The sequence below is a fragment of the Dipodomys spectabilis genome, unplaced genomic scaffold (assembly GCF_019054845.1).
Source record: "Dipodomys spectabilis isolate Male_0828 unplaced genomic scaffold, ASM1905484v1 ptg000147l, whole genome shotgun sequence".
Taxonomy (NCBI): domain Eukaryota; kingdom Metazoa; phylum Chordata; class Mammalia; order Rodentia; family Heteromyidae; genus Dipodomys; species Dipodomys spectabilis.
Window position 1 is genome coordinate 17198681 of NW_024870824.1, and position 14381 is coordinate 17213061.

The following is a 14381-nucleotide window of genomic DNA, read 5'->3' on the forward strand; positions in this document are numbered from 1 at the left end:
TGTACAGGAGTAGCAAGTGCTGAGCTGGGCTTTCACTAGCAGCTGGCGTTACAGAGGTGCTAGGGAGGGCTGGTGGGTGGGAGAGGGTGTCCCTTAATGTCTCATGTCCACCCTTTAGGAAAGCTGTCAGTGACCCAGGCCAGCAACTCCAGCGAAGACACCACCAGTTCAAGTGATGAGACGGACGTTGAGGTAATTGCCACCCATCTTCAGGACTTTCCTTCTCTGATCCTACAGGACCCTGGTGGGGCTCAACCTCCATGACCAAATCAGATTAGAAGTTGGAAAGGTTGTGGCTGCAGTTAGGAGGAGTCCGGGGCTGCTCATGGCACACCACATAACAGAAGGGCCAGGGTTATGGAAATGAGATGCCATACAGGGCCTTGGAGCACAGTGAAGGGGTGAGGTGGAGACAGCTTGTGTAACTAAATTTGTAAGAGAGAAAGTGGGATACAAGCAGTCGTCACGTATAGATTAGGAAGCTCCACCACCCAGCCTGGAGGGCCACTACAGGAGTTTCATTCTGAGGCTCAGAGAAGCCACTGTAGTTTCCATCTCAAAGGTAAGGTGGCCTGAATTGTGTTTCAGAAAGATTGCTGGCCATGTCCGGCCTTGGAAGATGTTGTATAATAGGAATAGTGGGGCCAGCTGGGGGCTGTTGGAGTGCCTCAGCAAATGCCAGTAGCTGGGACCGGGTGTCCATTTCAAACACTGCTTTAGAAAAGAGATCAGCTAGAGTCAAAGTGGATCAGTGTGATTCCCAGGCTGCTGTCTCAACCACCCAGGGACCCTGTAAAGACTGAGCTTCCCCATATACCACAGTCCTGGTATGGGCTGTTCCTGCCTTGCCTCTTCACTTTTGGGACCTGGATATGACCAGCATAAGGACATTCTTGGCTCTCAGCACTCCATGGCAATGAGGAGTTTGAAGGAGGGTGAAGGACAAGAATACCCCCAGGTTCTGTGGGTCTGTCCAAGCTTGGAGGTGGATCAGGACACTGAATGACTACCTTGGAAATATCAGAATTTTAGAAGCTTCAAGGAAGTCTCGCAAAAAGAATGCAAGTGTGGGGCAGGGACTGTGGCTTAATGGTAGAGTGCTTGTTTACCATGCCTGAAGCCCTGGGTTTGATTCCTCAGTACCACATAAACAGAAATAGCCAGAAGTAGTGCTACAGCTCAAGTGGTAAAATGGCAAAAGCAGCTCAGGGACAGTGCCCAGTCCCTAAGTTCAAGCCCCAGGACTGGCAAAAACAAATAAACAAACATGCAAGTAGGCAAGCCAGGGGGAGGATTGGCCTTCAGATTCCTCCAAGACACCAGCTACTTGAAAGAGCACACATGGATACCCTCTCAGGCTAGATTCTGAGTGTGCCAGGAGGGGAACAAGTGAAATGACTAAATCTGCTCCCCAAGCCTAGTGATCAGTGGTCCCTGAGAGCTGGCCTTGAGTGTTCCGCGCCATAGAAAATGGGTGTGAAGATAATGTCTGTTTCAGGAAATTGTTTGAAGGAAAGGAGTTTTATGAACTAAAGTACTTTCACCACCTAAACCACAATGTCTGTTCATTTCATACTTCTCTCTTCTGATGCCAGGTAAAGCCAGCTCAAGCCAAAACCTTGCCAGCCCCTACTAAAGAGTCTCCAGCAAGAAGGGCTGCCCTGGGCCCTGAAAAGGTGGGTAATGTGATGACACCCCATATCAGGGGAGCTGTCTTCACTCCAACCAGGAGGGCCACTAAACCAGAAGCAGAATCTGAGGGCAGCAAGGAATCTAAGAGTGAGGAGGAGGCCCCCACAGGGACACCTAACCAGGTGAGGGACAGGGGGAAGGCTGCCTGTGGCCGGCCCCTGATGCTGGCAGATCCCCTGTGTGATAAACATCCTAGCCAGAGAATACCTATCCTTGAGATTGGGGCAAAGGAGCTGGGCTAGTGGACTTGTCTTTCCAGCCTAGATGGCTTCTTGCAGAGGGTGAGTGCTGCATCCCACTGCACTGATGATCACTCTGTTAGCCTCAGTCTGTATTTTTGGGGGGTCCGGTCATGGGGCCTGAACTCTGGGCCTGGGTGCTGTCCCTCAGCTCTTCAGTTCAAGGCTAGTGCTCTACCACTTGAGCCACAACGTCACTTCCAGCTTTTTTCTTTTTGCTTATGTGGTGCTGAGGAATTGACCCCAGGGCCTCAGGCGTGCGAGGCAAGCGCTCTACCACTGAGCCACTTTCCCAGCCCGCCTCAGTCTGCATTTCTATTAAACAGGCTACGGTCCTGCACCCAGCCAGTTCTGCTGTGAAGATGATTGAACTTTTAGTTTGGTTTTTGAAACAAGCTCTCTCTATAGCTCAAGATCCTCCTGTCGATTTCTCTCAAGTGCTAGGATAACTGGTATCCTTTAATCCTCCTGCTGAGACTCAAAGTTTTGTGGGGGGGTTTTTTGTTTTGGTTTGTCAGTCATGGGGCTTGAACTCTGGGCTTGAACACTGTCCCTCAGCTCTTCAGCTCAAGGCTAGCTCTCTACCACTTGAGCCACAGCGCCACTTCCAGTTTTCTGATTGGTTTATTGGAGATAAGAATCTCACGGACAGGCTGGGCAGGCTGGGAAGGTGGCTCAGTGGTAGAGCGCTTGCCTTGCATGCATGAGGCCCTGGGTTCGATTCCTCAGCACCACAAAAAAGCCGGAAGTGGTGCTGTGGTTCAGGTGGTAGAGTGCCAGCCTTGAGCTGAAGAGCTGAGGGACAGAGTTTAGGCCCCACAACTAGACCCAAAAAAGAAAAAAGAAAAGAATCTCACAGACTTTCCTGCCCAGGCTGACTTTGAACTGTGATACTCAGATCTTAGCTTCTTGAGTAGCTAGGATTACAGGCCTGAGCCACACCGGTGCCCAGCAAACTCAAAGTTTTGTCTGTCCTATCTGCTTCTCATGTCAAGACCCTGAGCAGGCAACCACTGTGCTAGTTAAAGGAGATCCATTACCTTCCTGGTCTGCTGGAGCCTTTCCCCTGGGATATACATCCCAGGGACAAGGCTACAGAACTAGAAAGCTGTTGGATTAGAGCTGGGAGAAGAGTGAGTGCCCACACCCAGGACTGATAGGCAGGGTAGGGTCACAGCAATATGAAGTGAGTAGGCAGAGAAGACAAGATGGATTGAGCAGAGACCTGGAGCTGAAAAGGTAGGAAACACATGGACATTGTAGGAGGTCATACTTGAAGGATGTTGAGCCCTGAGGTAGGAATAAGCATATATAAAGGCCTGCATGTCAGGGCAGAGTGGAGGCTCAGGGTAGTTTTGCTATGGTTAGAGGCTAGCAGTGTGAGTATCTACTTTTCAGAAGGAACCCACATGAACTTTCACAAAAACTCTGTGTTCTCCATTTTGGTTTAGAATTTGAAAAGAAGCAAATCAAGCAAAGTATGTGTGAAGTATCTGTTCCTTCTACCTGAGAAAGTTCTTAGATGTTAGTTGCCACTTTCTGGGAAAGATTGGTTCAAGGCTGAATCCCAGAACCATTCTGGGAAGATGGCATGTTGCTGATCTTGCCAGAGAAGAGGCCAGGCTGATTTCTTGCCCTAAGAAGCTAAGGACAGGTTTCTGGGGTCAAGGGCCTCAAACCATCCCTCCACATTCAGACTGCAGCGTGCGTGCGTGCGTGCGTGCGTGGGTGCATGCGCATACAAGTTCACTGGGGTTTGAATTAAGAGCCTCTGGCTCTTGCTTGGTGCTTTCGCCCAAGGCTAGTGCTTTACCACTTGAGACATAGCTCTACTTCTGCCTTTTTGGTGGTTAATTGGAGATAAGAGGCTCATGGACTTTTCTCCCTTAGGAGATCCTCAGATCTCAGCTTCCAAAGTAGCTAGGATTACAGGCCAACTCAAACTGTCTCTTGCTTGCCATAGCTCAGTTTCCATTGTTCTCTAGCATGTCCTCCCATTCCTTTCCCCGGCCTAGTCAGATAGGCACTGGGGCTTCCAGCAAGGGACCGACCAGCTATCACCACCCTGGGTATGGAGCAGTACAGAATAGTTCAGAGCAGAATGACATCTGCCATGTAAAGTGTCTACTGGGTCCTTGCAGGGTTGTGAAGTAGAGCAGGGACCATGAAGACCTCAGGTGAGGAGGGATAAAGCCTGATCAGTGTTGATCATAGATGCACCTGGAGATGAGCATAGTCATGGTCAGGGGGAAGCCCTAGAGTGTCTCCAAGCTTTCTCCTGAAGGCATCATGGGAGTAAACCACTCTTCTCCTTTACTACGTAAAGGGCTCTGAGAAAGTTCCCCAAGTTAGAGCTGCTTCAGCCTCAGCCAAGCAGACGCCTGCAAAATGGACTTCTCCAGTGACCCCTGGAAAGACAGGGGCCTTGGCTACCCAAGCCACGAAAGGAAGGCCTGAGCAAGATGCCAAGAGCAGCAGTGAGGAGGAGTCTGACAGTGAGGAAGAGATGCCAGTAATCATTACCCCACTTCAGGTGAGGTCCGCAGGGAGTCCCCTGCAGCCCTGGGCTCCCAGGGTCCTCGCCCTGGGTAGTGCCATCTGTACTATGAGGTATACTCATCCCCAGCCTGTGGCTCTCTCACTCCCATTTCTCATGACAGGCAAAACCCTCAGTGAAGACAGCTCAGGTCAGAGCAACCTCGTTGCCTACCAAGGAGTCCCCCCAGAAACGAGCACCTCCAGTGGCCCCTACAAAGATAGGACCTGCAGTGACCCAGACCCGGGTCCAGGTAGGAAAGCAGGAGGACTCAGACAGCAACAGCGAAGAGGAGTCTGACAGTGAAGTGGAAGCACCAGCAGCTGTGAGCCCCGCTCAGGTGAGGCTGGGGAGATACCATACTCTGCCAAGAAGGGTCTTAGGAAGACTACAGTAATCCCTGTGGGCAGAAAAGGTAGAAGGACTTAGAACATTAATGCAAAGGAAGAGGATGATAAAGGGGAGCCAACCCCAGCCCAAGTGAGGCCCATTCCAGATTTTTGCCCCCAGCATCCAGACCCCCACAAAGGGGAGAGGGGCCCTAAGCCCTGGCTCCTTTGCACTGGGACTGGTGGCTGTCTTGGTCTCTGGTCTGGAAACATCCTTCCTTGAGCTCTCTCTCCCTATTTGTCTCACTCCAGGCAAAACCCTCAGGGAAGAACCTCCCGATCAGACCTGCCTCAGATCCTGCCAAGGGTTCCTTGGGGAAAGGAACTGCCCCAGTGTCCCCTCAGAAGACAGGGCCCAGGACCACCCATGTCAAGGCTGAAAAGTCCAAGGAGGAAGACTCCGAGAGCAGCGAGGACTCCTCGGACAGTGAGGAAGAGGAGGCGGCGGCGGCAGTGGTGACTCCAGCTCAGGTGAGATGGGACAGAAGGCGGCTAGGTGGCCTTACCCTGGTTGCCCTCATGTCAGGCCAGCAGCAAGGAGTCTGCCGCTGGGTCAGGATGTGGGGAAGGACAGCGGGGGCCTGCACCCTAGAACAGATGGGGCTTCCAAATGTATGTACCTCCAGCTGTTTGCCTCCCTGTGGACAAAACCAGCTTTGAAAACCCAGATCAAGGCTTTTCCCTGGAGAGGTGCCCTTGTTACCTCAGATCTGCCAGGTGGCCCCCATATAAGCTAACACCCTAGCCCCCTGGATTGCAGAACATGATTGCAGCCTGCCCTCATCTCTTGCTGTAAACTCATATCCAGAGGCCCTGGGAATGTCCTTTCAGAAGTGAGGAGGCAAAGGGCCAGGACATTACTCCTGAATTTGCCCAGCCACCTCTGCACCAATCTGCCTAGCTTCCCTGGGCTCCTGTAGACCCCCTCTTTTCCACTATTTATCTCAGGGAAAGTCTATGGGGAAAGGACTCCCAAGGGAGAGCTGCCTCAGGACAGGGAATCACTCTAGCATGCCCTGGGAAGACCGGGCCTACAGTTGCCCAGATCAGAGCAAAGGCTTCTGAAGACTGAGAGCAGCAAGAAAGAGTCCAACTGTGAGGAGGCAGCTGTGGCCCCAGCACAGGTGAGGCCCTGAGGGAGGCAGGCCAGGTTACCACTCCTGCTGTTGGGTGTTCAGAAGCCTCTGGACAGCCTCCCTCCCTGCTTTTGTTTTCCACCCAGCCAAGCTCCAGGGTCTCCTCCATAGCCCTGTTGAGTTCACACACACACTTTGCTCAGTCACTGCTAGGTACTGTCAGGGTACTGGTGCCCATGCCTGTAATCCTATCTACCAGGAGGCTGAGAATCTGAGGATCACGGTTTAAAGCCAGCCCGGGCAGGAAAGTCCCCTTGAGACTATTATCTCCAATTAGCCACCAGAAAACTGGAAGTGGTGCTGTGACTCAAGTGGTAGAGCACTAGCCTTGAGCTGAAAAGCTGAGGGACAGTGCCCAGGCCTGGAGTTCAAGCCCTATGACAGACCAAAAAAAAAAGGAAGGCCTACCAAGTAGCCATGTAAGTATGTGTAGGTTGTTCCACTGGATCAAAGTGTGCAGTGAGGCTTGCTGAGTGAAACAGGTGGTCACCTAGGGCTTTTCAGGAAGACTGGCAGCCAATCCAGAGTTGAAAGTCTCCCAGGAGGCAGAGAGTAGAGGCAGAGAAGGAAGCCTGATTTGCCAGTGCCTGTGTGGTATGTATGCCAGGGCCAGAAGCAGACTCTCTGGAGCTACCTAAAAGGTCTACCAGGGCTTTGATTGTTTTTTCTACCCTAGAAATGAGCTCTCCCACGTTGAGTGAGACTATGCACACCAGTCAGGGACCTGTGTCTGGTAATCTCTGGACCATTTATCCCCTGAGGAATGGCTGGGCTTGATGTGCAACAGCCAGGATTCAGACTTCCCACCCTGGGAGATCAAGGGGAAATGAAGATGTTGCCTCTCCCCTTCTGTCACTTGTTTATTACTTTAGTTACCACTTTCTTTTTTCAGTAACCACTCAGACATGGATTGATCCTTTTTCCCCCCTGTACTACAGAACATCTTTCTTGGGATCTTGGCTTCCCCATCTTGCTATTGTCTTGTGACACCGCAGGTCCCAAGATTCTTCTTCTGGGGTTCAAGCTATGTAGTCTTACTGGGAAGACTTCCCCTCTTCTCAGGCTGCAGACACATGCCAGGCCCAGCTCCGCAAAGGATGTCACTGTGTAGGTCACTGGAGTATTTGTCTTCCCACCTGAGCCACCCACCTCTACCTTGAGGAGGCTGTTTTATTTTTATTCTCTGAACCATGGTTTATTTAGAAATGAGTTGTTTAATTTCCAGATAATCTAGGATTACCCAGGTGCCTTTCTATTGTTGATTTCTAATTTAGCTGCACTGTGGTTGGAGAACATGCTCTGTGGCTTTGGTCCTATTTTCCAATGGCTTATTGGATCAAGGTGGGCTTCATGACTTTGATTTTCTCCCATCTGTGAAAGAATGTGTCTATTTTCTGTCTCCTGAGCCCCTTAATGTAGCAAATGCTGTTCTGATGAGCTCTCAGCTGGAACGTTTGAGTCTTGACTTCACCGTGCAGATGAGAGGTGCTAGGGTGGGATGTCTTCTGGCACTAGCCATATGGCATCCCTGTGAGGCATGGCCTTGAGATGCTGCAGATTCTGCATGCCATCTCTCAGCAGCCGGGCTGCTATCTGATCCTGCAGAGTGCTTATTCCTCATAGTTCCCTCTTGGTTGTGCTTATCTCTCTCTTACCTGTATTCACTGAAGACTCTGTCAGGCATTACAGTTCTCTGGATATCACTTAAGATTAGGTTTAAGCAGAAGAAAATTTGCAGTGTTTTTCTGTCTTGCTCTTAGCTCCTGCCTCATAGACCTAAGATAGCTGTCTGAATTCTAGCTGTTACCTTAGCATCCCATCCCAGAGGAGGGAGAAATGTATTTCTATCTTTATGGCTTTTAACTTAGATTTTCTTGACCTGAATTTAATGACATGGACACCAAACTAGAAGGGAGCCTAGAAACATCTTTATTCTGGGTAACTTCATTACAGTGGTGAATTTGAGCATATAGCATGATACCTGTTACTAGGTTTAAGTACTAAAACTCCTATTGAAGTCTCACAAAATCCTACAGGTAGTTGGGCTCTGGTGGCTCACACCTGTCATCCTAGCCTCTCAGGAGGCTGATATCTTGAGGATCACAGTTTAAAGCCAGCCCAGGCAGGAAAGTTTGAGAGACCCTTATCTTTAGCTAACCAACAAAGAGCCAAAAATGGAGTTATGCCTCAAGTGGTAGAGCTGCAGCCTTGATCACAAAAACTCAGAAACAGCACCTAGGGCCCTAAGTTCAAGTCCCTGTACCAACACCAAAAAAATAAAAAATGCTATAGGTGAGCCTTGTTACTAGGCTCATGTTACAGAGGATGAAATGATCAGATGAGCTGGGAACATGGCTCAGTGATAGAGTGCTTGCCTAGCATGTGTGAAGCCCTGGGTTCGATTCCTCAGCACCACATAAACAGAAAAGGCTGGAAGCAGCACTGTGGCTCAAGTGGTGTAGTGGTAACCTTGAGCAAAAGAAACTCAAGGACAGTGCCCAGGCCCTGAGTTCAAGCCCCAGGACTGGCAAAAAAAAAAAAAACGATCAGATGATTTACTCCAGTTTACACAGTTGTTAGATGAAGGAGCCAGAATCCTAGCTTTAGTGTAGATCTGACTGCAGAATGAGTGTTCTTGGCTCCCCCAGATTGCTACTCTCACTTTCTCTCTTCTCTAATTCCCTTCTGTTCCTCCAGACCAAGCCCTTGGGGAAAGCCTCTGAGGCCAAAGCCAGCCCAGCTTCCACAAAGGCACCTTCAGTCAAGGGGGTGGCTCCTGGGAAGGTGGCCACTGCAGTTGCCCAAGCAAGACAGGTCACCCCAGCCACGGTAAGTGGAGCAGAAGGGCCCCCCCCAACAGTGACTTAGCTGGACCAGGCTATGTGTGGCCAGAGCAGCCTCATGATCACCCATCACACCATGAAGTGGGAGCTTAATCCAGAAGAACCACGCTTTCCCCTTCCTCCTCCAATGCCTTTACCCCTCCCATTGTAGGAAAAGCCACCTGCAAGAGCCCCTCAGAATAGCACCATCACTCCAAGGGGTCAGGCACAGAAGGGGTCAATTGTAGAGGCAGAAGAGGACTCAGAGAGCAGCAGCAAGGAATCAGACAGCGAGGAGGAGGCAGCACCAGCCCAGGTAGGCCCAGGGAAAACCACAAGTGTGCCTTGGTCCCTCTTTCTGTAGGGCCCAGCTCCTGGCTCCTGCATACCCACCCTCTCGCTATTCCCTTTCACTCATTTTCACTGCAGACAAAGCCCTCAGCTAAGACAGCTCAGGTCAGCACTATCTCAGCCCCTACTAAAGAGTCCTCCAAGAAAGCCCCTCCAGCACTCACTGGGAAGACGGGGCCTGCAGCTGCCCCGGCCCAGACTGGGAAGCTAGAGGAAGACTCCGACGACGACAGCAGCAGTGAGGAGTCTGATAGTGAGGAGGAGGCAGCACCAGCCCAGGTAGGCCCAGGGAGAGCTATACATGTTCCTTGGGCCCTCACTGTGTAGGGCCTAGCTTTTCAGGTTCTTGCTTACCTACCTTCCAGCTCTCTCTACTTCCTCATTTTCACTGCAGATAAAGCCCTCAGCTAAGACAGCTCAGGTCAGCACTATCTCAGGCCCTACTAAAGAGTCCTCCAAGAAAGCCCCTCCTGCATCCACTAGGAAGACAGGATCTGCAGCTGCCCAGGCCCAGACTGGGAAGCTAGAGGAAGACTCCGACAACAGCAGTAGTGAGGAGTCTGATAGTGAAGAGGAGGCAGCACCAGCCCAGGTAGGCCCAGGGAGAGCTATATGTGTGCCTTGAGCCCTCACTGTGTAGGGCCTACATTTTCTGGCTCTTGCCTACCCACCTTCCAGCTCTCTCTACCTCCTCATTATCACTGCAGATAAAGCCCTCAGCTAAGTCAGCTCAGGTCAGCACCACTTCAGCCCCTACCAAGGGATCCTCAAAGAAAACAAGCCCTCCAGCACCCTCTGAGAAGACGGGGCCTGCAGCTGCTCATACCCAGACTGAGAAGCTAGAGGAAGATTCTGACGTCAGCAGCAGCGAGGAGTCTGATAGTGAGGAGGAGGCAGCACCAGCCCAGGTAGGCCCAAGGAGAGCTCTGTGTGTGCCTTGAGCCCTCACTGTAGGGCTCAGCTTTTCTAGTTCTTGCCTACCTACCTTCCAGCTTTCTCTACTTCCTCATTTTCACTACAGATAAAGCCCTCAGCTAAGGCAGCTCAGGTCAGCACTATCTCAGCCCCTACTAAAGAGTCCTCCAAGAAAACCCCTCCAGCACCCACTGGGAAGACAGGACCTGCAGCTGCCCAGGCCCAGACTGGGAAGCTAGAGGAAGACTCTAACACCAGCAGCGAGGAGTCACAGAGTGATGAGACTCCAGCAGCTGTGACCCCAGTCCAGGTGAGGCCTTCAAGCCACCACAACCTACATGTTATTTAAATTATGACTATAGGACCATATAGGAAAGAAGCACAGATGAATTTGGCCCCACTGCTGGCCTCCTTGTCTCGTAGGTGGAACCTGTAGCCCCTCACCTGGTCCGATAAAGGACATCCTTAGCACCCCATAACCAGCGGGGCTTTGTCAGCACTGGGATGGAGCTGCCCATGCAGTCAAGGCTAGCTCTTGCCAACTTCAATCATAACCTGTTAGAATAAGAAATCTGGGACCACCATGCAGGGGCCTTAGGCTGTGAGGAGGTAGGGAACTCCTTCCTCTGGGCCCACAGAGGCAGGTGCTCCCAGGGGTCTGATCTAGCTTAGTGTGTGGCATCTGGGCAGTGGGAAGGAAGGAAGAGAAGAAGGAGAATCTCTTTTCTGAGAAGTTTTCCTCTCCCTAGCTACAGCAGGCAGCAGAACTGGCTATGTCCAGGGTGACAAATTCCAGTTGGACTCAAGCATGTAATGAAAACAGTGATAAGTGATGGAGGCGGCAGCTAGGGGAAACGAGGTGGATAGTGCCTTTCAGTTTCAGCCATTTGAGACCTTATAGAAATGTGTCCTTGTTATAGGTAGATCTTCCATTTCTTCTTTTTTTGTTTGTGATACAGGAGTTTAATACGTATTGGAGTTTGAACTCAGAGCCTTGTATTTGCTGGATAAAGGTGTTCTATAAGTTGATCATGCCTCCAGCTCTAGATCTTGCATTTCTAAAAGAAGCCAAAGTCCCTACCCCACACCAGACTCTACCCCCTCTTAGGTTTGTTCTGTTTTTTTCATACATAAATGTAAGCACTGAGAATGGAGATGCAGGCTGGGGGTGCAGCTCGGTGATGATGCTGAGATTGAAGGAAAACTGGGTATTCACAAGACCCAGATGGAGATAAGCACTTCACAGAGCAGTGTGTACACATGGGTTGGCGGTGGTCAACACAGGCAGCATCCTGCTGGTTACACACTACTGGAAATTATTATTTTTTTTGTCGGTTGTAGGGCTTGAACTCTGGGCCTGGGCGCTGTCCCTCAGCTCTTCAGCTCAAAGTGAGCACTCATCACTTGAGCCACAACGCCACTTCCAGTTTTCCTGGTTTACTGGAGATAAGAGTCACATGGACTTTCCTGCCAGAGCTGGCTTTGAACCGTGATCCTCAGGTCTTGGCCTGAGTAGCTAGGATTACAGGCATGAGCCCCTGCCACCCAGGTACTAGTGGAAATGTTAAGAGCATAAATTCCAGACTGAGCTATGTGCCCAACCTGGATAGCTGTTATGTTAAGGTTTCAGTGAGGTGCTATGTCAGAAAGTACCACAGTATGGAGGATACAGGTGGGCAGAGCAGAGTACCAGGCCCAGAGGTTGGTTACTGCAAAGACTAGTCCTTCAGCAGCCTGGCATCCATGGTAACCTGGATTTCTTCCATCTCTCAGCTCCACCCACTTTAGTAACCATAGGACTATAGCACTACCTTACAGGCCTTTCCATATCTCAGGCTGGGATTCCCTGCCCCTCTCCAGAGCATGTGAGAAACACCAGAATAGATCTGGGAATATGGAAGAAAGGAAGATTTGCAGGGCAGAGTTGTTGGGGGTTGGTCAACAGTGTACATTATAGTTGCCCAATTAAAAATTAGGAAATGAAACCAGGTGCTCACACCAGTAATCATGGCTACTCAGAAGGCTGAGATCTGAGGATCACAGTGAAGCCAGCCCTGGCAGGAAAGTCTGTGAAACTGTTATCTCCAATAAACTAAAATGCCAGAAGTAGAGCTGTGGCTGAAGTGGTAGAGTGTTCAAGCCCCAGGATCAGCATGCATACACACACGCACACGCACACGCACACGCGTGCGCGCACAGAAATAAGTCTGGCAAGTGGCTCACACCTATAATCCTAGCTACTTGGGAAGCTGAGATTGGAAGGATGTCAGAGTAAAAAAGTTTACAAGAACCTTTCTGAACCAATAGCTGGGCACAGTGGCACATACCTGTCATCCTAGCTGAAATTGGGAGGATTACATTTCCAGGCCAGCCTGGGCAGAAAAATCTGTGAAACTCCATCACGATGAAATAGGCTGGTGTGGTAGCACATGCCTTTTCTCCCAGCTCTGATGGGCAGATCCTGGTTCAAGTGCATTCCTGGGCAGGAAGGAAGACCCTTATCAAAAGTAGCCACTTCTAAAAAGGGATAGAAGTATGGCTCAGCAGTAAAATGTCTAACTAGCAAGCACAAAGCTGGTACCACATAAAGAAGAAGTTTTTAAAAATAGAAATGACATGTACAGATTAGAATCAGAAAGCCAAGTGGGGGTGTGTTTCCATTGGCTGTGGTCATGATAGGCAGCATGCTCACTGGTTGCACTTCCTCAGCTAACGTTCCCCTGTCATATTCTGTTGAATCTTGTCTTCTCTAAAGGATGGTACTTCAAACACTGCCAAAAGCAAGACGCTGACCTCAGCCCCCACGCAGGACACAGAGGAGTCCACAGATAGCAGTGATGAGGAGCTGCCGTGCAGCCAGGTAGGCTGTGCCTTCTCCAGACACGGCTCAGAGTCAAGCTCGGGGCTCAGAGAGGGCAGGGGGAGATCTTCCTCAGAGGAATCTCAATATTCAAGGCCGCATTCCACAATTCTGGAGCTCTTTACTCTCTCAGCACACTGGTCTGCGTAGTTGACCATTGGGGCAGGGTCAAGCCCAGCTCCACACCCCAACTCCTCCATCCTGGGCCAGCCTCCTCCACACTGGGGTGTTTGAGCTGTAAAGTAGGGTCACTGTGGTGTTTATGTATGGATGTTAAGCATCTCAGATCCTGTCACTGTCCTCACCTGAGCAGGAGTGCCTGTTGTCAGGAGCCAGCTGATATTGCCCATTTGAAGGTCAGGCTTGAGCTCTGTGTGTGAACTGAAGTGACATGCTGAGGGAGCACACACACTGCTCCCAGATCCCTGTCTTCCTGTTTCCTGTTGGGAATCAAGAGGCTTCATTGTGGGCCTCGCCTGGGATTGTGCCTGAGTATCCGAGGCTCCTCAAAGGTTTTGCCACTCTCCTCGTTCTGGGTCCCCAAAGGTTTGGTTAAGACTGCCTTTGCTTGCCTTCAGAGGCTCATCTCTTGTGTGGCATGCACTGTTGGTGAACCTAGGCCTTTCTGGTAAGAACAACCTCCTCAGTCCTCAGCCCTTTGGCTAGACCCTCACATGGTGCTGGCATCTTGTAGCCCCACACTTGCAGGGGTCTTTCCCATCACCCCCACCATGTGTGCCATGTTCTTGTCAGTCCATCAAGCAGGTCCAGTGCTGCTTGTGTACCCAGGGTTGGTGCACTCAAATGCCCATCTCAGTAGCCCAAGCTACAGAGGATGATGAACACACTCCCTAGGTGCCAAGCACTGTGTTGAGCCCAGAGAACCTGTGGGAACCTCTTTTTTGTTCTTGTTCTGAGGAGTAAGGCTCAGAGAAGGGGAGAGTTCTGCCCCAGCACCTTTTTGAACCCAGTCAGGATGCATACACTCATCCCTGCCTTGCTGCCTTTACACTCCCTCTCTGGGGCTCAGCCTTTGTCTTTGCCTTCCTGCTCTCTGTGGAATGCTAATCAGGCACCTTCTGAGGTGTTCCACACAGCTGGAAGGGAGAGGGGTGCTGCCTCACCTTTCTCTGTGGGGGCGGGTTAACACAATTAAAAGGAACACCACGCTCAAGCTGAACCAGTCAATTGCTGCACTAGTACTGAGTCCCTATTTTTAAAAAAAAAAAAGTTTTTAAACGGTTGGGAAAAAAGCCAGCAGCTAGAATTCTCCAGGGAGGATTCAGGGAAGAGGGGTACAGCTTGAGACTGTGTCCTCTCCTAACTGGAGGAGTTTTAGCTCTTCAGTGCCCACCTCCGTAATTGTGATCACTGTCATTATTATACAGCATTTCTCTACTGACAAAATTTCTCACTGTGTAACCCATGCTAGCCTGGGTTT

General features: G+C 50.6%; 1 protein-coding gene across 1 annotated transcript in view; it reads left to right on the forward strand.

Annotated features, from left to right (window-relative positions):
* Tcof1 (treacle ribosome biogenesis factor 1) overlaps positions 1–14381 on the forward strand; it is a 43630-nt gene that overhangs the window by 14548 nt on the left and 14701 nt on the right. The window contains exons 6-17 of the mRNA XM_042691910.1: positions 119–192; positions 1596–1676; positions 4258–4464; positions 4592–4807; positions 5109–5327; positions 8690–8821; positions 8987–9130; positions 9244–9444; positions 9560–9757; positions 9873–10073; positions 10187–10390; positions 12836–12940. Coding sequence (XP_042547844.1) covers positions 119–192; positions 1596–1676; positions 4258–4464; positions 4592–4807; positions 5109–5327; positions 8690–8821; positions 8987–9130; positions 9244–9444; positions 9560–9757; positions 9873–10073; positions 10187–10390; positions 12836–12940 — 1982 coding nt within the window. The remainder of the gene's footprint in view (positions 1–118; positions 193–1595; positions 1677–4257; positions 4465–4591; positions 4808–5108; positions 5328–8689; positions 8822–8986; positions 9131–9243; positions 9445–9559; positions 9758–9872; positions 10074–10186; positions 10391–12835; positions 12941–14381) is intronic.